Here is a 27,929-nt window from a genome sequence, read left to right as displayed (position 1 = left end):
TAAATAAAATCATTCTGTGCTGTGAATTTCCACATACCTTTGGTTGGACACTTGGACTGAAATCAAGGATTAAACTCTTAATTCAGCCTAAGAGGAATCCAGTGAAACATATGTTAATGAAGTTACACTGCTTTGTGCTGGGACATCCTTCTGTTTTGTTGGTGCTGGAGAAAAAAGGCTTAGTATGGTGACTTTGATTTCATAATATAACTGCTGCTCAGCCTGCTTTGGAAGGCTACAGTATATAAAAAGGAGAACTTTCAACAATCAGAAACAGGAAAAAGTTGCACATGGCAAAATAGATACCCTCCTCCAATGACAGCGAGTCTTTGGTGATGTCGTCACACTCTGATACAAGGCTTTCAATCTGTTCTACTTAACTGCTTTGCAGGTTTGGGATCAGAATGTATTGCCAGAGCACAAGGTGTGGGAAATAACCTTAACATGGAGAAAATTAAAGCAAAATTTTAAAAAGCATAACCTGTTTCAACACATGTTTTAATTATGCCTTACCAAGTAAATGACTGCCAGTTTCAGTACGTACTGGAGTGATACAACCTAAGGTTTCATCAGCTCCCACATCCACTGGTGGCTCAGATACTTCTCTACAGAAGCTGTAACACATTCACCTCCCCCATACAGACCATCAGAAAAGCACACACTCAGGATTCTCCTTTTTGTTTCCAGAACAGGTTTAATCTAATATACATATTCCTAGGTACAATAATAACCAGAATATGCCCATTGAAAAAGTTAAAAGGTAATTTCCCTCCAGGCTCTGCTCAGCCTGGGATCCAAATAAAAACAAATGCTTGTTATTTCTACACAAAACTAGAGTTTAAAAAGTTGAGGTTCTATGAAGAGAGAGAACAGCAACATTGAGCAAGAACAGGAAAGCAGTAGGACCTGCTGTTGCTGATTTGGGAACTGCACCAAGTGCTTGCTAGAAAGGAGAAACATAAGCCCCTCCACCCCCATGAAGTCCAGAAGATTCTTGGAAAGACCTTGCCTGTTCAGAAGGACATGCCTTCCCTGATTTCAGGTACAGGTTATCTGTGGGACATCATTAGCTATTCTTCATTAGCTAAAGACGGGGGGAAACCATACACCTTTGCCAAAATTTCATTGCTGTAACATGGCAGAGCTGGATTCCCTACAGGGTCCCACATGAAATGTCACTTGGTTGTCCCTATGCATCAGTAAGTTATGGAAAGGGGAAATATATATGCTTCAAGGAGTCCATAACTTCCCCTTTAATGTAGGTGGGACCGAGACCCCCATTACACACAGCTAGGGGACGTGAACATGCACAATAGGATCCAATGTCTACAGAAACTAAAGACTTGTCCCCTAAGGAGTCAAACGTACATTAACTCTAGTCACATACAGAATCAACAGCTTCCCCACAGAGCAAAGCGCTCAGTGTCTACCCTCCCAACTTGCTTATGCTTGACCTCAAACAGATCCTCATGTTCACAACTTTCACTAGAACCTCATATTCACGATTCTCACCATCACATCTCCCACAGCGTGAACTGCAACAGAGCAAGTGCATGTTTCCTCCCTGTAACGAGTGTGTGTCTTTGGAGAAACCTGCATTCACTGGAAGGACAAGGAATTTCCATTTTACTTTGTTCCACACCCTCCTCTCTGTTCAGACAGAATGCACACAAGCAAACTCCGGTCTGGAATACCACTGCCATCAATAAGGAGCATCTCCAAAAAAACCCACTATGGTTTATTTAGTGCTCAAACTCTGGGACTGTTCCCCTGACCCCCCCCAAAGTCCAAGTAAGTCTACAGACTCTGGCAAAGCTGTGGAGCCCAGAAGACCAAATACTGCTTTCACCCTCATTTGTTAACCATTACTCTTGTTCATATGGAAAGGTAAGGGAGAAATCCTGGAATGCTGGTGCTTCCTAAGAGCTTTGCTACTGGGCCTCAGCTATAGATGGTGCCACAGGCACATCGGTCCCACTTCGCAAAGCATCTGCCTTGGAGAAGTTAGTCTCCAAGATGTGGCGCTGGAGGTGCCGCACCCACTCCTCTTGGATGGAGAGGGGCCCCTGGAACTCCACTTCGCAGAACCTGCACAAAGAGAAGACAATGTCTATTTGAGTCCACTTGAAGAATGACTCATCTCAAATTACATAGTGAAACCTTCTAAAAGAAAATTGATTATGCCCGACTCCAAGATGCCTGGTGCAAAAGGGATTGTTGCCTGTAATAAGTCTGAGATCAAATTATCTGCAGTTCAGCCACAGCTACTACCCTCCAATTCAAATTTCATGACAGATAAGAGAATTAGCAAGATGGAGGAATGGCACAAACCTGCACTTCAGTGTGTAAATGTTGCCCACAAACTTCACCAAGGAGGTCTGTGGTGGCCTAGGAACCAAGGAGGGAACTGGTCTCACTCTGGGGGGTGGCTGGCGGACCTCTTCAACCTTCTGCTGCAAATCATTAGTTTCTTCTTCTTGAGGTGGCGGAACCTCGATGGGCTTGGCCTGCCTCCGTTCAAACTCTAATGAACAGGGGGGGGGGAATATTCATTTCAGAAAGGATGCTGGGATACACCAAACAGCACTGGCTGTGATAGATCTGCGATGAAAAAGGAACTTTGTGAAAACTATTTTGATTAAGAAAGTAAAGTATGGGTGGGGTCCATTCAAGAAGGATAAAGTCTAGAAGTCATGCAAGAGGGTATGGAATCTAAAAGAATAGCACTGTCAGCCTGAGTATCTCCTCATGACTAAGATCTTAACATACCAGTCTGTTGAGTAACTTCTCTGAGACTCTTAGCTAGAACTAACTAACACATTAGGAGGAATGAGGGCCAATGAAGAATTTAGGAACAGTGGGAAATAGAACTGTACCTGCACCTTCATCCTTTCCCCACCCCAAGGAAGCTAGAGTCTCCTTTATTAAGGGGACCTCCTGTGAAAGCATTGCAACCAGATGGACCCTATGGTGGAAATTTGGGAGCAATGACTCACTGTTGATGTTATGCTGCTGATGCTCCTCCATCTTTACCAACGACAAAGGTGATGTGACCGCAGGGCGCTCACTGCTGTTGCTGCTGCTGCCGCTGCCGCCACCATCCACAGCTTTGCTGGGCTCACTGGGCACTATCTCACTGCCGAGGCTTCTGTTTGCCAGTGGAGGGCTGCCTGTCTGCAGGCTCAGCGGAACCCGCTTCCCAGAAGCATCATTGTCACGCACATGAGAGGCATTGCGGAACTTCTTGGTGAAGGGCCGCCCACCTTGGATGTAGCTGCGATAGGCTCCGGCTTTCTGGGGACGATGCTTGATCCACTCACTCAAAGTCTCGATTGGGGAGCCGTTCACACACCATTCAGTCACTCCAAACTGTCTGAGGTGCGCACGAGCATGGCTGGCCAGTGCCTTGCGGTTCTCAAAGTAGAGGCCACACAGTTCACAGCAGGCTTCAGTGGCTGGGAGCAGAAATGGCAGGGAGCTAGACTGAGCAAAACCCTCAGTAAAGGACTTAAGCAGCAACAATTCAAGAGTGGAGTGCTAGGTATTATTTGCTTTACAGCGGTATTTTTATTTCCACATAAAAGATCCTCAAGAATTAATACTGAAAGGCCCACTTTGAAACTTCTAAGCCAGGAGTGTTGCTGAACAACAACTTCAGGGGTGTTGCTGAACAACAACTTCTATCACCCCCAGCAAATGGCCATGCATGATGGGAGTTGTAGTTCAGCAACACCTGGAGGGCCAAAGGTTCCCCATAGCTATCCTAAGCACTGTCACCACCTGCAGCCACAAGCCAAGTAAACCAAACCCCAGAACTGTTTGAACATAAACAGCAAGTTGCATATCTTTGGCCACTTTGGGTCTGTGGGCCTATGGCTGAAGGCATGAGGGTTTACACCATTTATTGATATGCCTGATGTCTGAATCCCAAAAGACAGAGAAATAACTCCCTACCAGCCACAGGATTCATAAAGGCTTGCTAATACCAGGGAAGAAGGAGAGGCAGTGCACTACATCAGGGTTGCTGGCTGACTCTACACCTGAGGAAGTTAGCTTTTAAAAAGTGTCCACCTATCAGGATGTTGGCTTGCATCAAAAGGCTTCTCTAAACACTGCAGTGGAAAACCTATTACTTGAAGTCCATACGTACGCTGCCGAATCTGGCCTCCTCTCTCCCTCCCCCACTATAGCAAGGCCCTGCAATAGAATATCCATATTTATCTGGATCCCCACCATATCCCCTCCCCATTCTGGGGTAGCACTTACATGTATGAGTGGGCTTTTCATGCACATGCTTGGCTTTGAATGGCAATTCAGTCTGGATGTAGGTTTTCTGCTTCACTTCACTGTGGCCACAGAGACGCTCATCTGATAGCGGGCGCTTAGAGGACAGTGGTGTCAAGAAGCCTTCCTGCGACTTGAGTGGAGACAGAGACACCTCCCGACCTAGGTTTGGTTTCCCAGTTCTCCCACCCAGTGGGGACAAGGCCATGGGCTGCAGCATTTTCCCAGGGGATTTAGGATCAGCTCCATCATCCCCCATGGGCTTCGGAAGCTCAATGCTCATTGCGTTTGGCTCTTTCTTTATCAAGCATGGCTTGTTCTTTTTCTTTATGATTTCTCGTAGTGTGTCAATGGGGGAGCCATTGACTGACCACTCAGTTACTCCCATCTGGCGCAAGTGAGATCTGGCATGGCTGGAGAGCCCCTTCCGGTTCTCAAAAAACTCGCCACAAAACTCACACCGGATATCCCGCACAGGGTCAGCACGAGAGGCTGCAGAGGACAAATGAAAATGCATAGAGAATGCTTAACATCTGAAAGCAAGGAATTCACAATGCTCTTATTTATTTCTGCAGCGCTTTTCAATACACATGAAAAAATGATGAACGACTTATCTCATTTATATTTGATATAATTACTTCTCTAAAGCCACACACAGAACAGGTTCAAAGCCTAGGTCCTTCCCACAGAAGCCAGCATACTTCTCAACCCTTTCCTGGCTCAAGAGTGACTGGGTATTTGGAGATAGATGTATCTAAATACCTTAATTTAATTTGCTAACCAGTAAATAGAGCGCTTCTCACTCTACTAACGTACCAAATACTTAAGATTTCAACCTACACCCATCTTATAGGAAACCCATCCAGCATGGCCACAAGTTCTCAGAATCTCTAGCACAGAAACCATTGCAGGAATGCATGAGCACAAACAAAGTTGAGAGAACCCAGGATTATTAGGCAGCACTCCCTTAACTGAGAAAAAAATACGCTGTAGTCCTGATTCCCAGTTTTTCACTTTCATACCCATTCAGACATGCATTCTTGCTTTATGGAAACAGCCCCCATTACTAACACTTACAGAGATTAAGCGGGGACATCTCCTCTCGTGGTGACCAAGCTCTATCAGACAGATGTGACTCATTATGAACTCCCCCAGACATCATTTCCCGCTTGATTTCCATTCGCAACTGATCTTGTTTCAGTTTCTTGTGCAAAGAGGGAGAAGAAAGCCCAGAGAATATTTTTCTGGCAGTTGGGGGAGGAGAAGAGGTAGGAGAGTGCCCCATAGGGCTCCCTGGCTGTTGTGCCTTCTTAGGCATGGCAGGCATATGGCTCTCCCCTGGACTGCGTGGCTCTAAGGAGCCTCCAAGAACAGATGAGGCAAGTGATTTCTGACTCTGTGCTGGGGAGTTGGAGGTACTGGTCCTAGGCTGAGCTCGCCGTTTCAGGATTTCCCGCAGGGTGTCGATGGGAGAGCCATTCACGTACCACTCAGTTACCCCCATCTGACGTAGATGTGACCTGGCATGGCTGGAGAGCCCTTTCCGGTTCTCAAAATATTCACCACAGAACTCACACCTGATATCCCGCACAGGTTCTGCTCCAGAGGCTGAGGAGAAAGAGAGGAGAGGAGAGACATGCAATTACAGTGGCTGAAAGAGCCATCCAGGGCAGGGAGCAGGATGTGATGTGGACACCAACTAGATTGTTCCCCTGCAAGGCAGCATGAAGCAGGCACATAGCACAAGGGTTTCACACAAGGCAAAGCTGATACCTTAACAAGATTGGCCAAAGGGGGGGGGAATAAACAAACCATCAACAATTCCTGTGAAGCATGAAAGCAGGGGTAGTAGGATGTGGTCAGAGCAGGGAACACTGCATACATGGACAAGAGACAGTGAAGAGAAGGCGCTGCAAAATAAAAAAATGCTGAGGATGGCTGATCCTATGTCATGAGATTAGTGAGGAGGTAGAACAGAAGTTGTGAGCTTTCCTTCCCACCCTGATCAAACTTTCGAATGAAGATCAGGTATGGGTGAAGGAATCTGGCAGGAAGGCTAGATTCTCCTCCATGATCTCCACTGTCTCTTTTAAAACAAAGGGCCACCCATCTGTATTAAATACATTTGCTGTACAGCTGATCCTACAATGAAAAATGCTGAATATCTTTCCTGTCCCAGAATGCAATGCCTGCTTAATTGTTCCTGTCAGGAAGTTCAGAGAAGACTCATTTCTCAGTGTGTGCCTGGGGAAGAACCCCCAACTGCTCTGTATTTGCCGCCGTAGGTTTGAGCCATGCAGCTTGCTTTAGGTAATGCAGAACAGCTAGCGCAAAGGGGTGAAACATGCCATTCAATATGGGATGTCCATGGCCATTTAATAGCTTTAAACCAGCAGTATGCAGATAACCCTTTGACTGTCTCATCTACTCTCCCTGCACTGAGAGAGGGAAATTGCTGAAACCCCACCACCTTGAGGCAACAGTCACCTCCATCCCTGGAATGGCATGTAGCAAATCCCTGGCAAACTTGCAAATGGTAGAAGCAATCTTCTTCCTTGCTCTGTGCCTGCTAGGACATTATATGCCAAAGAGAAACACATTAGTACTGAACATTCTGCTGGCACTAAATATAGCCAATGAGTGCTCTAAAAAGTGCAGCAAAGTCCAACCAATGGCCACAAAAGGACTCAGGCTACACAAGACTTCACACTCTTCCCTTCAACTTGTAATCATTAATTTCCACTTCATCAGCTTGAATCCACATTTGTCTTGTGATACTCCTAACTGCAGAACAACCAAACTTATAGCCTTGTCCTATCTGGGACAGGAAGATGCCATCAATTTGGAGCAAGGCGTAACCACGGAGAAAATGCCCAGACAGGGGAAGGTCAACATCAGCACACGCAGAGACCGGCTGGGAAAGCTGCAATATAGAGTTCAGAAAAAGCTTTGCAGGGAAAGGGCAATGGTGAGCTTATGGGCTAAAGAGCTTGCATCCCCACCCCTTCGCTACTTATTGGACAAAGTGGCAGGAAATGGCAAGGAACCTGGATTTCTCAGTGTATAGCTCCATGTCACATAAACAAGACTGGGGAGGGGGAGGGGGCAGGAGCCAGTGTTGATAGAACCTACAGAGATTGAGTGGAGCCATCTCAGCATCTGATGCCCAGTACGCACTGGAAGAAAGACCCTGTTTCCTTTGCAGACTGGCCACAGCTGACAGCCTGTGACCAAGTGGCTTCAGCTTCTTGGATGGTGGAGGGGAGTGAGGTGAGAGTACAGATGGCTGTTTGCCCAAAGGCCTTGGTGAGTGTGCTTGTTTCATGCCTGTGGCAGGCGCTGCTGTAGCTGTGCTCTTTGGGCTGGGTCCATCAGAGCTCCCAGTCTCCCCTAAAGATTCTCTCTCGCTAGGGAGGAGAGAGGAAAGACGGCCTTTGAAGTCTTCACTTTTGATGAGATCATTTAAAACATCAATAGGAGATCCTTTAGCATCTGGATCGCTCACTCCCAGGTGTCTCAGGTGGGCTCTAGCGTGACTCGACAGCCCTTTTCTGGTTTCAAACCAGGCACCACATAACTGGCAGTCAATTTCTCTGCCCGAGTCACTATCTACAGCTGCGGAAAAAAAAACACATTGATCACAATAGATACGATCACACAAAGAATGTGTCTCAAGTACCTGTTACAACCTGTAAAGGACCTTGCTCTAAAGGCCCAGTTTCTTACTCCAGAAATGGTAAAGTGGTTTCCTAGTAGGATTTAACAAGCAGCCCCAAAGGAAAGGCGTGTTATTCACCTGTACCACTGCTGCTGGCTTAATAGCTAAGCAGAAATCCTCACAGAAGACTTATATTTAATAGATTTCCTTTCACTGTTTCAGGTCAAGTTTTCAAACAAAGTTTGTCTTTCCTGAAAACATTATGCTCAAGCCTTTTCCATCTCAGTTTAAACCATCGGGTATTTCACACATCTGTAACTTTTGAGAATGGCATCATCAAAAGCTAGCTGCAGAGTGTCAGATGGCCTTAGTCCCAGCTTTAGCAAAGCTTCAGGCCACCAACTGGGTTCATGCCAGAAGAGCAAGATGGCAAACAGAAACAGTCATTTTAAAAATTAAAACAAACGGTCAATTTAAAAGGTCCAAAGTATTTGTATTTTTGCCTAGCATTCCATGCCTTCAGACTGAAGAATCTCAATGGAAATGGTCATCCCCAACAGTGGCACAATGCTAAATAGAAAACTTTCCAAAATGCAGTCATTCCCCATACCTTTAAGTTTCACGAAGCTCCTTCAATCCACTATTAAAGCTTTGGGTTTGATTTCAAAACAAAGATGGACTGAGATGGGCCCTGCGGTGATTCTTTCAGTGCTATGACTCCTATATGGTCCACCAACATGTGGTAAAAGCTGATAGGAAGAACTGGGCCGACACCAGAATTGACAGTTGTCATTACTCAATGAGTGCAGAACTGCCACTTCAAGAGTTTGTTTTAGTTCATGCAGATTTAAGCCAATTTCTGTCACATGCAATTTCAAATTTCCATGTATGTTCAAAGAAGCCATGTAAGCTATGTAGAAAATTGCAAGGTTTGTTGGTTATAAACCTCCACTTGCATATATAACTGACTGGATGAAACACAGTTCAGAATCTTGTCAGCCAAGACAAAGTCAATGAACAAAGAACAATAAAAGCAGAGGTTCTCACAGTGGTTTCTAAAATGTGAATATAGGTCAAATATCTACGCCTGGGGCAAGAGGTACATTTAGGAATGGATTATAGCTCAAAAGGGGAATGAAAAGCAGTTGTACAAATGTTGTCAACTTTCTTAGCCCTTCTTTCAATTGTAAAAATAAGAATCACAACATATCTAAGGCCTCCAGTGCTTAATTTAAACCAAGACACTACATTATAGCAAGAGTCTGCTGCTCCTAATAATGCCGTCTGAGTGGAAGCCAAATGGGTCTTGGAAAAAGGGGCTTTTAAATTGAAGGTAGCCAGACGAAAGAAGTATGGGGCTCAGTTGTGGGGTAGATAGGTCAGGATGTCATCAAACACTTTCTATGCAACTGGTGCTGTGGACTTTGCTGCTGATTGGTCAACAGGAGGGACCACAATGTAAGCCTTATGCATTGTTAGCTTCCCCCAGCCCAGACAGGCGGCAGAGGGCCTTAGTACCTTTAGTCAAGCCCACAGAAAATTCCCCTGTCTTTATGATTCTCCTTTCCTCTGTCCCACCAAATTAGAACTCACCACTCCCTCACCAGCAACAATTGAAAAATATCTTTAAAAGGACTGAAACGGTGGTAGAGGTGTTGATTTTCCATGATTTCCCTCCAATGCAAGAAAATACTGTACAAGACTGAAGCAGGGGTACTGGGTGGCTTGTGCCATTTCTGCCACTATTCACAGAGAACATCGCTGAACAGACCTAACTCTGAATATTATAGTTCAAAAGCAGCACAGACTACATTAGTCTCCAAGCTCCAACAATAGCTGCAAGTCCACAAGTCTTACTATAGGCCATGAGAAGTAGGGCACACAGATAATGTACAACGAGGAAAGCAATGGCTCAGAAGCAGTAGAAACTGCCTTTAGTTAGGAAACCTGAGATACTAATAGCACCGAACTCCTCACCCTTTATCCTGGAATATAACTAAGAAATTTGGTTTAAAATGAACACCTATCCACAGGATTTCAGGGGGTGTCTTAGCCTTTTCTTCTGATAAGAATAATTTCACTCACAATTTTGGAAAGAAAGAGATAGTCTTTACGGCTGCTGTCCCTTCAACAGATAAACATCCCTGCAACAGTGATTTTATATAGTCTCTGGGCACAAATCACAAGGACACATGGGAAGGCTTTGTGGCCTATCCAAGGAAGAATATAGATATGACTGACCCTCTTGGAGATGAGTCGGGGAAGCAGCTGGCTGAGGAAATAGTCTCTTCTGGGAAGAGAGGTTTGTTAGAAGGGTACCTAGGAATATTTTGTAAAAATGTACAACTGCTCACACAGCTCAGAGAAGGGAAGAACCCCCCCCGACCAACACCAAGAATCACAATGATAACCTTAGCAAATCTTCTAGAAAAAGAAAACGAGATCAAACATATCCATTAAGTCTCTTATGCCCTTCCTTTATTGTAGTGTACACAAGATGCATTATGTGCAAATGCAGCAGCCTGTGCAGAGCCAACGGAAGTAAAATGTGTCTTGGGATGGGCAACCCTGCACTGGTTCACCCTACAAGATAATGCGAAACACAACAGCTCCCTACAGCAGCAAACTGCAAGCCAGCTCTCCTGTTCACAAGCAGCATCAGCATCAAACAGACTCACTTAGATTTAAGGGGCCTTCTTCCTCCGACTGTGGCCACTGTGCTTTAGGAGAACTCTGCAGAGGGCTCAGCGGTAGCTTGGAGCTTTTGTCTTCAGGGTTCTTTGGCAGAGGAGAACCAGGCAGAGCAGGTGTCACCTTCTTGAGTATGGGAGATCCTGGCTGGGCAACATTCTTGGGGGTGAAACCTGGAGGGGATTTGATTGCTTTGTTTACAGGTGGCTCTTGTTGCCGCTCCGTAGCTTTGTTCAGAGGCAGCAGTGCTGGCCGTGAGGACCCTGCAGTCCCTTCTTTGGGAGAAGCAGATTTTTTGCTAAGACTTGGAGAGATGGGGTCACTGTCCACTTTGCCCTTCTGTTTCATCAGTTCATAGAGTAAATCGATGGGAGCTCCACTGCTCTCAGACTCAGCCACACCAAGCTGACGTAAGTGAGAACGGGCATGGCTGGACAGGCCCTTGCGGGTCTCGAAGCAGGCGCCACAGACCTCACATGTTGTGAGGTTTGGTGCTGGAAAGAGGAGAGTGACTTATTGAGACAAGGTTAAGCTAAACCCCACACTGTCTTCGCTACCAGGCAGTAGATCACAAGCGCACACCATGTTATCTTGATTTGGGCACCTCTCCATAACCAAACAGATATAATTGGACTAGCTAAACAGACTGGCGCTTGCAGTCTATTTTGCAACAGATGACTCCACCAAGCTTTAGTAAAAAATGGTGTTTGATGGTCAAATTCCTTCTGCAAAAATCAGTGTCAAAACGATTAGTCCATCTTGCAACTATCACACTGACCAATGTTCACACAGAAAATTGGTGACAGGTGCCTTATGCTAAGTTGCTGAAATCCACACTGTCAATACTCCCTGTAGGCTCCCTCTTCACAAAAATTATAATTCTTATTCTCAATCATGTTTCATTGCCTGTTCCTCCTACCAAAATACAGTCAAGAACTATGAAGTCTATTCCATCAGACTGTAGCAGTGGGAGGTATCAGAATGAGGGCCTCTCAGTTGGCCCTGCTGAGAGACCAGCTCCATCAGGCCCTTCCTCTCTCTGAACTGTTTCCATTCCAACTGGTCATTATAAGAACTACAATGTAACCTTAACAACTGGTGCCTGAGTTTTCTTGTTTTTCTCTTCCCTCATTCCTTTTTCCTTTTGTGTTGTTTCTTTTAGATTGAAAGCCTGTGGGCAGGAACTGCCTTGTCTTTAGTTACCTTATGTAAACTGCTCTGCAAACCTTTTCAGCCAAACAGTGGGGTAAACATGCTTTAAATAACAGCGGTACCGAATGGCTACTTGTGATTATCTTAAAGCTGAAATCAGGAAATGTTAATTTCTTCTTAGTTTCAAGAGCAAATACAACTTCAGCTCAGAAAGTTGGAATCCCTTAGAGCTTGTGTTCCATATTTCCTTTAAAACGAAGAAAAACCACATGGGTATTTGGCTGTACACCATAACGAGTGATGGGAAAATACCCCCACCCCAGCCCCAATCAATGATGGTAGCAGATCATATTTGCTTAAGAGGCCATTAGTTAGCTGTTTGGTGATTTGAGTGCTGTCCTTCACAATGTACTTTTACATAAAACTATGACAGGTTCTGTGAAAAACACTATACTGTTACACTGTATCCACAACATATTGAAAAACAAAACATATTTTATTAAACCTTCAGTATTTAACACAAAGAATGAAGCTTTTTATCTGCACAGAATTCTTTCAGCGACCTTTTCCATGTGAACAATGTTTGTTAGTCATGAAAGCTTGCAAATTCTTTCACCCACAGACAGGAAAATTAAAAGCAGTGACACCACTGTAAGCAAAGGGCTCAGATCTACACTTTAAGGCAGCCAGTGGGGCTCTTACTATCACAGATACCACACACAAAGCTCAACAGCAACCTCAACAGAAGGCAGACTCACTTTTGGAATCTTGGGAATCTGCCCTATTGCTGGAAGGTTCAGGAGAAAGCGAGCTCCCTATCCTGTTTGGAATTTGGTCTAATGACGCAGCCAGAGAACCTTTCTTCTGAAGGGGTGGTAACCCCATCTCTGCAGTGACCATCTCCTCTTCTTCTTCAGAAGCCATAACTATCAAAAGACAAAAGAGAATATGGAGTTTGAACTAGAAAATGGAAAATTAACAATGCAAAGAAATTAAGCACCATACAAATTACATTTGTCTCACGGTGCCTATTAAGAAGAGCAAAATATAATTTTGATTAGCATAAGCCACTAGACTAATAAGGCAACCCTATGCATGTGTACTCAGAATTAAGTCCCACTGAGTTCAATGAGTCTTCCTTCCATGTTGTTATTACTATTACCATTACCATTATTAATGTTCCTGCCCACTCTTCACCAATAGGTTCTAGGGTGGGTTACAAAAATCTGAAACACAATATTAAAAAGAATTAAAAACACACTTCAATCACAATAATAGGGTAGATTCTGAAAACATACATCTCAGGAGCAAAAAGCCAGGGTAAAGAGGTGCATCTTTGGCATTTACTGACAGCTGTACAAAGAAGGTGCCAGATGCACCTCTCTAAGGAGGGAATTCCACGACTTAGGGGCCACCACAGAGAAAGGCCTCTCCTGAACCACCATGCCGTGAACTTCTGAGGGTGGCGGAACAACTAAGACAGCCACTCTGCTGATCTTAACAACCAATAGGGTCTGTAGGGAAGGAGATAGTCTCGGGAGATATTCGAGGCCTGAGTCGTTTAGGGCTTTAAATACTATTGTGAGAACCTTAAATTGGGCCCAGAAACAAACTGGCAACCAATGCAACTGTTTTAGAACAGGGGTGATATGATTTCTAAAAGGAACCCCAGCCAGTAATCTGGTTACTGCCTTTTGGACCAGTTTCCAAGTCATCTTCAAGCGCATTGCAATAATCTAATCTGGAAGTTATCAGAGACTGGAGTACTGTTGCCAAGTCAACCACGTCTTAAAGGGGCCATACCTGGCAAACCAGCCGAAGCTGGAAATAGGCACTCCTCGTCACCATGGCCACCCAAGCCTCCAGTGATAATGTTGGATCCAGGAGTACCCCCAAGCTGTGAACCTGCTCCTTCCAGGGAAGTGCACCCCATCCAGAACAGGCCATCTTTCCATCTCCTGGACTCAGAAGTTTGGAACACATAAAACCTCTGTCTTTTCAGGATTTAGCTTCAATGTGTTGGCCCACATCCAGCCCATCACTGCCTCCAGACACCTATCTAGCACCTCCACCACCTCTCCTGATTCAGATGGAACAGAGAGATAGAGCTGAGTGTCAATCACATATCGGTGACACTTCACTCCAAAATTCCTGATGACCACTCCCCAGCAGCTTCATATAGATGTTAAATAGCATAGGGGACAAGATGGAACCTTGCAGGACACCACAGGAAAGCTCCCATGGTGTCAAACAGAAGCCTCCCATAACTACTTTCTGGAAATATCCCTGGAGGTAGGAGCAGAACCAGTACAGTGCCCCCAAGCCCAACCTCCCTGAGCTGCTCCAAAGGGTACCATGATCAATGGTATCAAAAGTTGCCAAGAGATCAAGAAGAACAAGCAGGGTTGCATTCCTCCATTTTTTTCGACAAAGTCATCAATGATGACCAAAGCAGTTTCAGTGTCACATTAAGTGTGTATTGGATTGCAAAGAAAGCAACTTATTAAAAAACAAACCCCAACATAAATGGCCTACTGAAGATATTATACTTATAATAAAGTCCTTGCTTTTTGTTTAAGTGTACAAATATGTGTTGGGCCACTGAGCAATAAAGAAATTTGCCAGTGAAAGGTTTTTTTTAAAAAAAATCCCAATTAATAACCAACTATTAAGTGAACAGAATGCAAATATTAGAAGCCATGTTATTCCTACTAATATATGTCTGTATTTAGCAGAACAACAGACAAAATGTATAGGAAGTTACAAAATGTGAATATTGACAAAGTCAACACAGATGTAATAGGATCAGGTGTTAATATTAGAAGATATATTATGATAAACCAGTCTTCTTGGAATAATAGACAATAAAAATTGGTTACTCACTACCCATTGGATAAGCTAAGCAAATTCCTTAGAGAAAGAAAATAAAAAGAATCATATCAGCTAATGCAACAGTTACTTTCTAGTTCTGTGCTATATTTTCAGCTGCATCACAAAGCACCACACTGAGCAGCATTTACACTACAGTAACACACAAGATGTAGAGAAAAATTTGTACTGATGAAAAAAGCACTAATTACAAACAGAGCATGGTGTAACTATATTCAATACAGAGAAAACAATTTTGCTAGAGCGGAAAGTGACAAGATCATCATACACAACTGTTTCCAGCAAGAAGCCAAGTACAGGCTAATATGCTATGATCTAACAAAAGATACAGTAAACAGTACTACTGTAGCATTACAAAAAGCAATTTAGCCAAAAACAAACGACAAGGATTTCTAAAGGCACAATCCTAAAGACATTTATCTGGGAATAACTCCTTGTAGTATAGTGTTGTCAGACTAAAACTGGGGAGACTGTAGTTCAAATCCCCACTCAGACATGAAGCGTACAGTGGGGCCTCGGGTAGTCACTTTCTCTCAGCCTAACTAATCTAACTGGCTGCTATAAGAATAAAATGAAGTGGGTAAAAGAAAGAACCATGTACGCCATCCTGAGCTTTTTGGAGGAAAGGCAGAATACAGTTGCAATATTATATATAAATAAATATAAATAAATAACTTAAAAGGGATTTTCCTCCAAATACAAACAACAAAAAAGACAGGGATGGGGGAGAGGAGCAGAACAGGCAATCTTCTAAGACTGATTCCAACTGTTGCTTGCTGGACAAATTTACGATAATTCAGAGATAATTATATTAGATACATAAACTTTATAGACGAACCAAATCTTTAAATAATCTACAACCTAGTTAGAGGGAAAAACAGATTAAAGCAGAATTACTGTATTCAATGCCTACTAGACTTGTGATGTTTTACAGTAGAAGTCAATCAAAGCTCTGGATAGCTAAAACCAATGTTTTATGTATGTATATTTCTCACAGTGCAATGCAACTAATTCTTGTTGACCTACTTTGGGCGTTAGCCTAGATCTGAGTCAGTAGCATTTTTTCCCCCTTAAGAAGTTTCAAAACCCACTTTAGTTACAGATATGTATTAACAAGAGAGACTATAACGGGTACAAGTTACACAATTTGAAAGTCAAAAGATTCGAGAGTTGATTTATTTCAATATGGATTATTCCCGTTTTCCCAGCGGACAAAAAATGTTTCATTAAACATCTCCTTTTCAATTACTAGCTGCTACCATAGCGTGGACCAGGCGTGACAGGCGCTGGCCAGATACTCGAGTGCTGCATGTTAAATCAAAGGCGGCTGAAAGGATGCTGACCAGCGCTATGAGCAAGACCTGGTAGCGACTAAGATACCCAGGCGCCCCCGTTGGGGGAGAAGAGCAGCGGTCTAACAGGCCTTGACAGGAAAGGTTCCACGGACTCGGCTCGGGCTGGCGCAGCGAAACAAGGTGCTGCTTCCTGTCAGCCACTCAACCCAATCTCATGCCACTTCTAGAAAGGAACAGCCGTTGCATTCCCTAAGGCAGAGTCCGGTTACCCCGGAGGCGCGGGGGGAAGGATCAAGGAAGGGAAAGCGACAATCCAGCCTGACACTCCTAGCACGGCCTTCTTGCCCGACGGACTGAGCCTTCCTCTCCGCCTTTCAGGGTCTTACCGGCCTCGGGCGACGGACCCGCGTCCGATTCATCCTCTCGGGGCCGCGGCGCCGCCACCGCTTTTGTAGCTTTCAGCTGCGAGGGGGTGGAGGCCGCCATCTTGGGTCCGGCACATGCGGGGCAGCAGCCAGGTGGGACGGCAGAGAGCCGAAACTCCAACTGAGTCTGATCAGGTGAAGTAGTCGAGCGCCGAGTTAAAGCAGAGCAGCCGGCTCCAGCCGAACCAGGAGAAATCCACAGGCCCAGAACGAGGCAGCAAAGCAAGAAACGAGCGAGGTAAGGATCCAGGCAGAATAACTCCACCACCGAACTACCGATCACAGGAGCGCTCGCTAGGCAGGAACCCGTGTACTTGACTCCAGCAGACAGGAGCAGTAGATCACCTAGCTCTCCTGAACATAGCTAGGAAGGATTTGGTAAGACAGAAAGAAAGGGAAGAGCAGGCCAGTTTGCTAAACAGCAGGTGCGGGGGGAGGGAATATCTCCTAAAGAATGTGGTATTAACAAACAGGGTTCTTGTGTGTCCTACGAAAGGTAAGTCTAATCGCAATCTTTATTACATAAGCAACTATCTAGTACTGAATTCATTTAACAGAAGACACACCCTATGGCCAGAATACCTTCATGCAGAGCTTCACAGCAGACAACCAACCTGAGGTGTATAAATAAATTCTGGGTTTCTAAATATTTAAGAAATAGTTTTAAAAACATTTTTCTATTTCACCATCTGCAAAATCAGTTACTTGAATAGTCACAGTTTTCTGCAAAATGATTCAAGCATATCCGAGTGGTGGTGTGCATAACTCACAGTTGCAGCCTTTATATACAAGTTAAAACAGTAATTTCTCTTGTCCAGGTGCAAAGCAAGCTAATAGATTGAGACGGAAACATATTTTAAAAACTATGACAGATATATATATAAATTGTTATTTATCAAAAGTCTCTTTTTATCTCAAGGCTGAGGTAACTGAATTTTCTTCATATCCACTTATAAGCAACAGCTGCCAGAAAAAGACTGTCCTTTAAATCCTAATCAGGTTTGGCACTTTGAATACACATGGCAATCCCTTTCCTGTACTGCAGTTAGGTTTTTCCAGCTCAGATTCAATCCAAGTCACAGATAAAGAGGCAGGTGACAGTTGAAGACAGGGATGGGGAAACTTTTTGGCTCCAAAAGCCAGATCCTTACCAGGCCAAATTCAATGGATGGGTGGGGCTGTCCACCTGTCGGTCACATTATGTCATTATGACATCACATGATTGACAGGGCTGCCCAACCTACCTGTCAAAATCCCTTGCAGGGTTCCCAACTACCTACTGCCACTGAGGGAACAGCCTCAGAAAGACACTTGCATTTTAAAATGCAGGCTTCTTTCTCTTGCTTTCTGCAGTGGTGGTGGTGGTGGTAGCCTTTGTCCTTCTCCCCTTTGTCCTCCCTTCCTCCCTTCACTGCAACAATAGCAGCTGCTTAAACTTTAGAAAGTCAGTTTCTTCCTGATTTTTTATTCTTTGCTTCAGTTACATGTCTTCTAATAAATGGAGGCTTTCCTTTCCTTCTGTTCTAAAGTTTAAGAAAGATGAACCAACTTCAAAAGAATAAATATGCAATAAAGTGCAATAAAAAGCACACTTGGAAGAAGCGGATTATCTGGATCCATTTCAGTCGGGCTTCAGACCGGGACATGGGACTGAAACAGCCTTGGTCGCCTTGGTAGATGATATGAGAAGGGCATGGGATAGAGGCGAATGCACCTTCCTTGTCCTCCTCAATCTCTCAGCGGCATTTGATACCGTTGACCATGCTATCCTCTTGGACCGCCTGCAGAGGTTAGGTATTGGGGGCACTGTATTGCAGTGGTTCCATTCCTTCCTCTCTGGGAGATACCAAAGAGTAGCACTGGAGGAGGTGGTTTCGGATCCCTGGCCCCTCACTTGTGGGGTGCCACAGGGTTCTATCCTCTCTCCAATGCTTTTTAACATCTATATAAAGCCGCTGGGGGCAATCATCAGGAGATTTGGGCTGCAGTGTCATCAGTATGCGGATGACACGCAGCTCTATCTCTCATTTAAATCTTCACCAAGGTTGGCTGTGGAAACCATGTCCAAGTGTCTGGAGTCGGTGAGTGGCTGGATGGGAAGGAATAAGCTGAAGCTGAATCCTGACAAAACCGAAGTGCTGTTTGTGGGAGACAAGGGAAGGCTGGGAGATATAGACCTGGTGCTTAACGGGGTACGACTGCCTCTGAAAGACCAGGTCCGTAGCCTGGGGGTCATTCTTGACTCCCAGCTGTCCATGGAGGCTCAAGCGTCGGCTGTGAGCTGGGCAGCTCTGTATCAACTTCATCTGATATGGAGGCTACACCCCTACCTTCCCAATCATCTGCTCCCACCAGTGGTGCATGCCCTGATCACCACTCGCCTAGACTACTGTAATGCGCTCTACGTGGGGTTACCCTTGAAAACGGTTCGGAAGTTACAGCTGGTACAGAATGCAGCGGCATGTCTGATTGCAGGCAGCCGCCGTAGAGATCACATCACTCCTGTGCTGAAGGAGTTGCATTGGTTACCGGTTGTGTACCAAGCCCAATTCAAGGTGTTGGTCTTAACCTTTAAAACCCTATACGGTTGTGGCCCAGCTTATCTGAAGGAGCGCCTCCAGCATCGACAGGGATGCCGCTCAACAAGATCAGCCTCAGAAGACCTCCTCTGGATCCCACCAGTCAAAACAACTAGACTGGTGAGGACTCGAGAGAGGGCCTTCTCAATAATAGCCCCCACCCTATGGAATCTTCTCCCTAGTGATCTACGCCATGCCCCATCTATAATGAACTTCTGCCAGACCCTGAAGACCTGGTTTTTTAGGCAAGCTTTTGGGACGGATTAGTTTTTACTGTTTTTTAATTTTTTTAACTGTTTATGTACTGTTTTATCTTGTACGTCGCCCAGAGTGGCTGGACAACCAGTCAGATGGGCGACTAACAAATTTAATAATAAATAAATAAATAAAAAATCTTCCTCTCTATCAGTTCAAAATAAACATAACTGCAAGACAAGAGGGAAAATATTTTAATCAAAAGAAAGCAAGCATTTTTTCTGCATCTGAAACTGAAGGAATTCCTTAAGGCCTTCCTCTTTCCAAAAGCGTTTTAAATAGAGACTGTATCCCAGTCTGCGTCTGTGTTGGAATTGCTTTTTAAGATGTTTTAAAAGCTTTTTAAAAAAGATGTTTTGTTTTAATGTATTTTAAAGTCTGTTTTTATTCAGTTTTAGAGTGTTGTTAGTGTTTCTGTTTGCTGCCCTGGGCTCCTACTGGGAGGAAGGGCAGGATATAAATACATAATTAAATAAATATTTCCTGTCTTTGGTTGCAATCCTAACCCCACTACTTCTTCTGAGTAGTCATAGTTAAGACAGCACTCTTAGTCATATTTCTCTAAACATCCTATTCCTATGTTAAAAATTTTCCTTTATATGTAGCTGTCTGTTATTTACATATTTTTCACCCCCATCACATATACTAATGTGGGTGTCAAACTAATGTGGATTGAGGGTTGCATTCCTCACTAAGCAGATGCTTAAGGACTGAAAAATAAAGGAGTGCCCTTGGGCAGGCTTCACCAGCACTTATGAACTGATTGTAACAAAATTGTTTGGAAGGGGTCCTCCTTTCTTTTCTTACAATGGCATTAACTTTAAGCAGCTGTAGAACAGACAGAAGATCCTATATGGGAATGTATATGCTTTAACAGCACTGCTCTAACTTTTGGTTCTCTAGATTTCCTAACTTTCACCATTCAGGTCTTCAGCACTGTTACAGCATTTTTACCAATGTATGAAAATGCTGTCATGTTTAATTAAAGTGATTCACTTCTCATTACCAGAGATTACCTGAAAGGGATTTTATCCACTTGAAATAGTAGATGGTAACAATCCAAGGATTCTGGTAAGTATATTATCTCATTGCAAGAATGGACAAAATAAATAAATGGTAAAAGACATCTTGTCCATTTGTTTTGGTCAATGCCCTCTATGCTTCTTATGTTAGATGAGGTTAAGGCCTTATCTAGTACCAGAGTGCTGTAGTTTAGGATCAGCACTATGAATTGGAAGTCAAAAAGATTAAAAATAGCCAAGGTGTTTTTAGCCCGCATGTCACTCAACACAGGGTCCATGCCATTTTGGAATCTTCATACTTCGCACTACATTCATTTATTTAAGACATTTACATACTGCTTAATCATTCACATTTCTAAGCAGTGTCCATAAAAATGAGCCACACATAAAATGAAACAATGAAATAATCATAAAACCAAATACCCATGGAAGTCAAAACAATTATTAATTTCCATGGAAGTCAAATGCCCATGGAAGTCAAAACAATTATTAATGTCCATGGAAGTCAAATGCCCATGGAAGTCAAAACAAGAAAGTCTTAACCATGCACCTGAATTTCAGCAAGGAGGGTGCCTGTCTAATCTTGGTTGGGAGGGAGTTCTACAGGCTTGGGCCCACTACACAGTTTCTAGTTGTTACAAGCTGTGCATGTGAGCCATGGGGGACCACCAACAGAACTTTTCCCCAAATTAAGAGCCCCAGCCATCTATGTATGCAGTTGCAGGGGATGTATGAAGGATGTGCCTCAAAATATATCCTTGAAGGAGTGAAGGTCACTAGGGAAAGTAAGAAGCCTGGCAATTTACATTTTATTTATTTATTTTATTTATTTATTTATTAAATTTATATACCGCCCGACTAGCGATAGCTCTCTTTGTCCATGGCCTTCCAACAGTGTGCTGCTTGGCAAAAATAAAAATAAAAAGATACAGGGATAGGGCCAGAATAAAACCATATTCTGCATTTTTGCCACACAATGTAAGCAGAGGCAGGAAAGCAGAGTTAAAATCATCCTTGTTCTTTGCTGAGGTTGCAAAATAATTTTGAACTTTTAACAATAAGCTTTGAAAAAGAAGCTATTAAATTTTGCTAAAAGTTTAAAATGTGTTCAGTAACCAGATTTTAAAGTCTGATGTGGTATAATCTATGTGTCAGAACAATTTTATTACTGGTGGGGCTGAGAGTTAAGTTCACTAACAGTACAATCCTATGTGTGTCTACTCAGAATTATGTCACCACTGAATTCAATGGGACTTACTCCCAGGAGAGGGTGCATAGGATTTCAGCCTTTTAAAAAAGCATACTTTGGCTATAGTGTGTTGCTGTAACAGGAAATTACATGGACCCTATTAAAGATGCTATTTTCTTCTAACAATAATTGGTAGCTTTTATTAAATTGCAAGTTCAATAGTTCCTTCAGTTTTTCAAAATGAAACCTATGTTGAGGTTCTACCATGATATGATGATTATGTGTGTGAAATATTTTTTTTATTCTTGAACAATAATATATTTCAATCAGTTAACAACCCTAGGGTTGATTTACTTTTATTTTATTTTATTTGCAGATTGTCCAAGCTTAGTTTTCAAATACGTACCTTGGGAAGATCAGCACTAAGACACTTCACAAGAAGAGAAATACTGCTCCCAAAGTTTCCAGGATTTAACACACACACAGCATATATTAGGAATCCAATGAACACATAATCCCAAAAATTATAATGAATTGGCTATCCAAAAGATTTTCTGAGACCTCCAAACTGCATAAAAGTCTGTCAGAAATCTAATTAATCAACTCTACTGTCTTGAAGCAAAAATCACCATATGCTTTGTGCAGTTGCTTGGCTTAGTAAGGCCTTGAAAATGCAGGTATTTACTGATAAATTAGAGAGAATGTGAAGTTTGATGGAGTCTTAGTCATAACATTTTAAAACAAATAGTATTTGCAGTAAGATAAAAGATGATTTATAAAGGATTAGCAAAAATATTTTGCTAATTGTAGACAAGCACTGGTTTCAAACTCGACATCCATTTTGCCTACAGTCATACAATCCAGCTATTCCCCCATTACTGAAAACACAGGTGAATAAGAGAATAATCTTCTTGCATTTTGCATGAGAAGAAACAAAACTTTATAAAGTTATTTTCTTCACTAATGCCAGACATATTCCATCCTTATTTTATTTCGGTATTTTGCAGGATGAAGTTATAATGGAATAGCTTTCTGCAAATGCTGCCATTTTGTTGTGCGTAGTCATTTAAGACTAAACAACTTTCTACATAGGCTGTTTGTATGTGGGCAGCAGAGTTGTTTTGTTATTCTGTATTACGTTGTTTATGTTCTTAGAGGGTCATCTTCCACAACAGCCTATAAGAAGCACAAGGTTTTGTAAAGATATATCCTCAGATGATCACATTCCTGAGTGACAGCTTTTATTTCTTATTTATTTATTTACAGCTTCATTCTGAGGGAGAAACCAACTATTACCAGAGACACTCAGTTGCAGCCACTTCTCATTTGGGCTTCCCTCCCAATGTTGTGGAGTCCAACTTCCATCAGCCTCAGCCACCACAGCCGGTGGTCAAGGAAGTTGGGAGCTGTAGTCCAACAAAATCTGGAGGGCCACACATTCCACATCCCTGAGAATCCCCCGGCCTATGTACAACACTCAATACCTGTTCCTTCAGTGGCATTCAAATAGAGCCACATTTTAGATTCAGCCTTAAATGCTAATAGTTGTCATGATCCATTACCAATCACTTTCCAGCAGATAACTAAAAACCATTAACATTTTAATTTAGGTTTCAGATTGTATACTCCACAAAATATTTACCAGCTAAATCAACATTCATGCACTGTTGTAATTCTGGAATCAAATAAGAAGGAAGGGAGGCAATTGTTCTATCCAGCTTGGATAGTCACCCTTGCTTCTCTATACAACTGTATTACTATCCAATTCCATTTATCCTCAACATATGAGCAAAATAATTACTTGTACTGCAGTGAGCAAGGCTTCAACTTAAACTGGCTGCACTTCAAAATCTCATGAAATTAGTAATCTGTTGAATACGTATGCCTTGTATCCATATCACAAGAACTTATTTTATAGATGTTACGTATGTCTCATTGTTGCCAGACTCGTCTTTATTCACTCTTGGTTTACCACATGTTAGAGTTGACAGACAACATCTACACAAACATATATGAACAGGTGCAGGTACAATAGGAAGCTGTGTTTCCACAACTCATAGTGTACCTCTTGAAGAGAGGCAGAAGTCCCTGGTCTATTTTCCAGTGACACAAAGTCATGTGTAAATAGGGGTCATTCACTAATTCCAGATGTAGGTCTAATTCTCACAAACAGCAGATGAGGTTACAAACCCACGTGCAGACCGTACAACTTCAGACTGCAGGTGAAGACCCACACTTGAATGCTTGTTCACAAGAAAACAACTTTTTAAAAACCCTGCACACAATTAACATAGCAGGAGAAAGCAGTGATCAAACTGGGCAATCAAATGGGAAATGCTGTTCAGTGTAACAACAAGTGTGGCTTTGGGCTCCTACTGGGAGTAAGGGTGGGATATAAATGCAATAAATAAATAAATAATAAAGTGATGCACATTGGGGCAAAAATCCTAACTTCAAATATATACTGACTATATATTCTTTGCTGCTGCTGATTGACCAGGAAGACATCTTGGTGTCATGGTGGATTAGCTTTTAAGTGGGCAGCAGCATAGGGCAGCTGTGAAAAAGGCAAATTCATAAGGGATAGAAAATAAAACTGCCAATATCATAATGTCCATATACAGATCTGTGGTCCAACCACACTTGGAATACCATGTGCAGTTCTGGTTGACACACCTCAACAACCATGCTGCTTTTCACCTTAAATCAGTTTATTTTAAACTACAGTTTACAGTGATGTGCAAACCAGGCCATTGTCTGTTGCTTCTCATCATGATTTGGAACTTTTGCAACTGGGTACTAAATATGATTATGCTTAAGACAACTAAGTATTCCATGCAGTCTCTCCAGAAATGGACAACAGTAGAAGTTGCAGCTGTTGGAGGTTTTACTTTTTATTTTCTATATCATGGTGTTGTTGGCATCTATGAATTCTGCAATGCTTCTTCCACAAATTAAGAAAAACTTACAAAGGCATCTAGTAATTCGTTCTTCCATACTACCTACCTAATTTTAGTACTAGATCTTGTCAATTTAGCTGCTATATTTCTTTTCTGAATGAATCCAGAATTACAGTGCATCAAATATTTTGTCCATCTCACTGTTGATTTTAATGCATGTGACTAGCAACAGAAATCCATGAATATTTAGTATCCCTTGATGCATCATGATACCTCTCCATGGCCAGCTTTCCATTAAAGTCCCCATCATAATTTCCCCTACGCTGTATTACTGTACTAGGTAATGTAAGAGTAAGTCCTATAATGAACTGATAGGTGCACAATAGGAGCACTAATACATGTGTGCATACTGATGACCCCATAAGCTTCAGGCAGTTGCTTATGCATTTAGGCAGACTCTCGAGCTACATATTGTCTCCACTTTGCAAAGCTAAGTGATTTTCACAGTTCTCAGTGTAAGTGATCTTCTCATAGAATAAGAAATACACACCAATATCTCCATAAGTTGCTTTTTATCAGTAGTCCCAGCCTCTTTACAGAAATGCCCATCTGTCAGTTTGCATACAATGAGTGATGTATTTCTGGCTAGTCGACCTGCAGATGAATTATTTATTACATTTATATCCTGCTCTTTCTCTAAAGAGCAGGTGTGACATATATTGTTTCCATCCAAGCAGTTCACAGAGCCAGAATTGCTTAACTAGCAGTGGTAGATATGCATAATGTGCTTGCATACCATTCTTGGAGACAATCACAATTTCACAATGTAGCCATACCTGTAAAATGGCTTTTGAATTTGCTGTTTAGCATACCTTGCACTTGCAGTAGGACATTCCACAGATAGAAGGACTCGTACCAGCTTGTTAATAACATAAGGCACCGTTTGGCAATAAACACTTGCACCTTGTTTTTTAGGCTACAGTAAATAGCATAGACAAGATGACTGACAGATTGGTCTTGTTCTATTACCAGAGAGAGTCTGTTCATCTGCAGGTGTAGAGGGTGTCTGGTGTTCCAGATGTTGCTGAACTACAACACCCATAAGTCTCAGAAAGCATGACCAATGGCCAAGGATGATGGGAGTTGTCGTTCAGCAGCATATGGAGGGCCAAAGGTTTCTTATAACTTTTCTACATCGATAACTTCAAACATTGTGCCTATGTCCATTTTAAAAGATATCATATTGGCCCACTGCATAAACTGTGGGGGTCTCACCAAAAGACTCAGAAGATTGGTGCCTTGTAACGGGTCACCAATTAGCCACCTACAGGCACTATGGTGCCCACAAAGGCCTTTGGTGGTCCCCCCAGTAGGCAGCCCAGAATCTGAGCTTTCATTTAAAAAAAAAAGTGCCTCTCCATCCCTCCTAGAAAGGAAGCTATGGAGCAGAATGTGCAGATACCGTCTAAGTGATTTATGTGAAATGAGCCAAGCTGGCTGCTCCGGCCTGTCAGTGTTATTAGCCAATGAGTGACGTCAGAGCTGTGATTGATAAGTGAGTTGTTTGGCAGCCTTCAGCTTTGTTTTAGGTTTGGAATTGGGGGAAAACAGGTTTTTATTTTTCCCCAACAGCTGTAAGGCAGGCAGAAATTCAACAGGTCAAACCTTTTCTAGTATGGAAATAGAATTATGGGGAAAATTCACTGACTCTTTTCTAATTTTGTACTATGCCATGCTCCCCATGACAGCCATTTTGTATTATGCCACATTTATGTGTTATGCCATTTTGTGTTTTGCCCTCTGGTCCAAAACAATTGGGGAGCCCTGTCTTATAAGGTTGAACAAATTACATTTGGCAGGTATTGTCATCTGAATATAGGGTTCATGTGAGTAGGGTTAACCATTACCCCTGAAGCAACTAATTATGTAATTTGTCTTAAACTGTTTTTAATATTGTATTTTATATTGTTGTGTCCCGCCCTAGGACCTTTTGGTGAAGGCCAGGCAATAAATTTAATCATCATCATCATCTTAGCAAAAAGTTGAAACCTCTCAAAAGGCAATGGTCCATGTGCTTCAGCATATCATGCATTACATTATTTTGACTTGCACATACTTGCCTGCACATTACATATATACATATCTAAATTAAATCTAAAGCTTCTTACATTAGCTACACAATGTGCATAACCACTAAACTACTCAAAGGCAAGGTGTTCTGACAGCAATAGAGTGAAACAGTTCAATGTATGAACAGACAAAAAGCCCTATACGGACTGAGTTTTGGAATCAGAAATACATTCCAAACTCTATGGGGAAAGTATTCAGATCTTTTGTTTCTCCCTTAGTTACTATTACGCATCAGAAATGTGTCTCTTGCTGAACACTGTGCATCTGTATGTAATGGTATCCATCAGTTCCTCTAACCAACCAATGAAATTCAGGCTGCTAGCTGAAAATGGTTAAATACAGGTAGTTATATAAATGTGAAATGCTAAATAGTACAAAATGATGGGAATGGGATGAAGATTGATAGTACCCTACTCCTTTACAGAACTGTGTATGCATCAACAGCTTATAGATAAAAAGCTAAGTAACATCAGTAACAATGTTTGTTATTTCTCCTGATTATAGTCTACTTCTGCCCCATAGAAGTATTTTTTCCAGTGGAAAAAACTTAGGACGATGCCCAGAGCAGGCCAACTCTATGGACAAAAATCTATTGTTAAGACCTTAAGCTGCCACCGTTATAAACAAGGTAACCAAAGTCAGAATGTGCTGGCCTGAAATGTAGCAGAATTTAGGCAGGGCTATAGCACCATGATGCACTTTCATACTTATTTTAGATTTAATCACCACTTTCAGTCTTCAAGCTACTTTTTTTATCAGGGATGCAAAACGTTGGGCACCAAGTCACCACTGGCTGCTTAAAAATTTGATCTGGTGATTTGCTTAGGAGGTCAGGAAGTAAGGTTTTGCCAAACACATATGCACTGCTGTCTGGACTGGGTTACCACATCCAATTTCCACAGAATTTTCTCACTTGTAAACTTCTCCCTTGACACTTTATAATTCTTATTTTCCGCTCCCCCTCCCTTTTTTACACATTCTTATTTGACTCTATTCCTCTTTTGCCCTCAGTTCTACTCAATATTTTTTCTCATCCCCCTCCCTACCAGTTTCAGCTTTTTCCACTTTTGTTTCCTTCTCTTGGTTCCCACACTTTCTTTTATTAATATGTATGCATATATCTTTCCTCCTTTTTCTCCTTAAGCCTTCCCTGAAGCAGAACTTAGACCAGTCTATGACTTCTGGAAAGGCTTGAGCCATTGCATGACTTCTCAATTAGACACTACCCAGAATAAGGGGAGGAAAAAATGGACATCAGAACAGATTCTTTCACTGGCACCTCTCAATGGGTTCCTAGGAAATGTCTGAATCCTACATTTATCTCTATAGTTCATACCATGCACCATCATTTCCTTCATGTTGTTCTATTAAGGTTACCATCAGGCAGAGTTGAGGAGGCAGAACACTTACAGATATTAGTACTGTTTCCAGGATTCATGTAAAATTTAAAAACTGCTTAC

At 42.5% G+C, this 27,929-nt stretch overlaps 1 protein-coding gene and 1 long non-coding RNA gene across 9 annotated transcripts in view; one reads left to right on the top strand and one right to left on the bottom strand.

The window, feature by feature from the left end:
* Nucleotides 1–480: 480 nt before the first annotated feature.
* The window catches only part of WIZ (WIZ zinc finger), a 97,261-nt gene continuing 69,812 nt past the window's right edge, over nt 481–27,929 (bottom strand). For 3 of the 8 annotated variants that reach the window (XM_061616547.1, XM_061616546.1, XM_061616548.1), the window contains exons 6-13: nt 12,544–12,711; nt 10,621–11,127; nt 7,417–7,899; nt 5,362–5,892; nt 4,267–4,776; nt 2,997–3,455; nt 2,332–2,524; nt 482–2,088 (exon numbers count right to left, since the gene is read on the bottom strand). In XM_061616547.1, coding sequence (XP_061472531.1) covers nt 1,932–2,088; nt 2,332–2,524; nt 2,997–3,455; nt 4,267–4,776; nt 5,362–5,892; nt 7,417–7,899; nt 10,621–11,127; nt 12,544–12,711 — 3,008 coding nt within the window. In that variant the 3' untranslated portion in view covers nt 482–1,931. Of the gene's footprint in view, nt 2,089–2,331; nt 2,525–2,996; nt 3,479–4,266; nt 4,777–5,361; nt 5,893–7,416; nt 7,900–10,620; nt 11,128–12,543; nt 12,712–16,355; nt 16,759–27,929 lie in introns of those variants that run through there. The other 5 variants (XM_061616553.1, XM_061616549.1, XM_061616550.1 and 2 more) reach the window with 5 other exon arrangements.
* Nucleotides 16,678–23,972, top strand: LOC133380055 (uncharacterized). The gene is made up of 3 exons (XR_009761355.1): nt 16,678–16,890; nt 20,238–20,299; nt 21,816–23,972. It is a non-coding gene; the product is annotated as an uncharacterized LOC133380055 (long non-coding RNA).

The sequence above is a fragment of the Rhineura floridana genome, chromosome 3 (assembly GCF_030035675.1).
Source record: "Rhineura floridana isolate rRhiFlo1 chromosome 3, rRhiFlo1.hap2, whole genome shotgun sequence".
Lineage (NCBI taxonomy): Eukaryota > Metazoa > Chordata > Lepidosauria > Squamata > Rhineuridae > Rhineura > Rhineura floridana.
The sequence above is the reverse complement of the archived record's forward strand: the minus strand, read 5'-3'. Positions and strand labels throughout refer to the sequence as shown.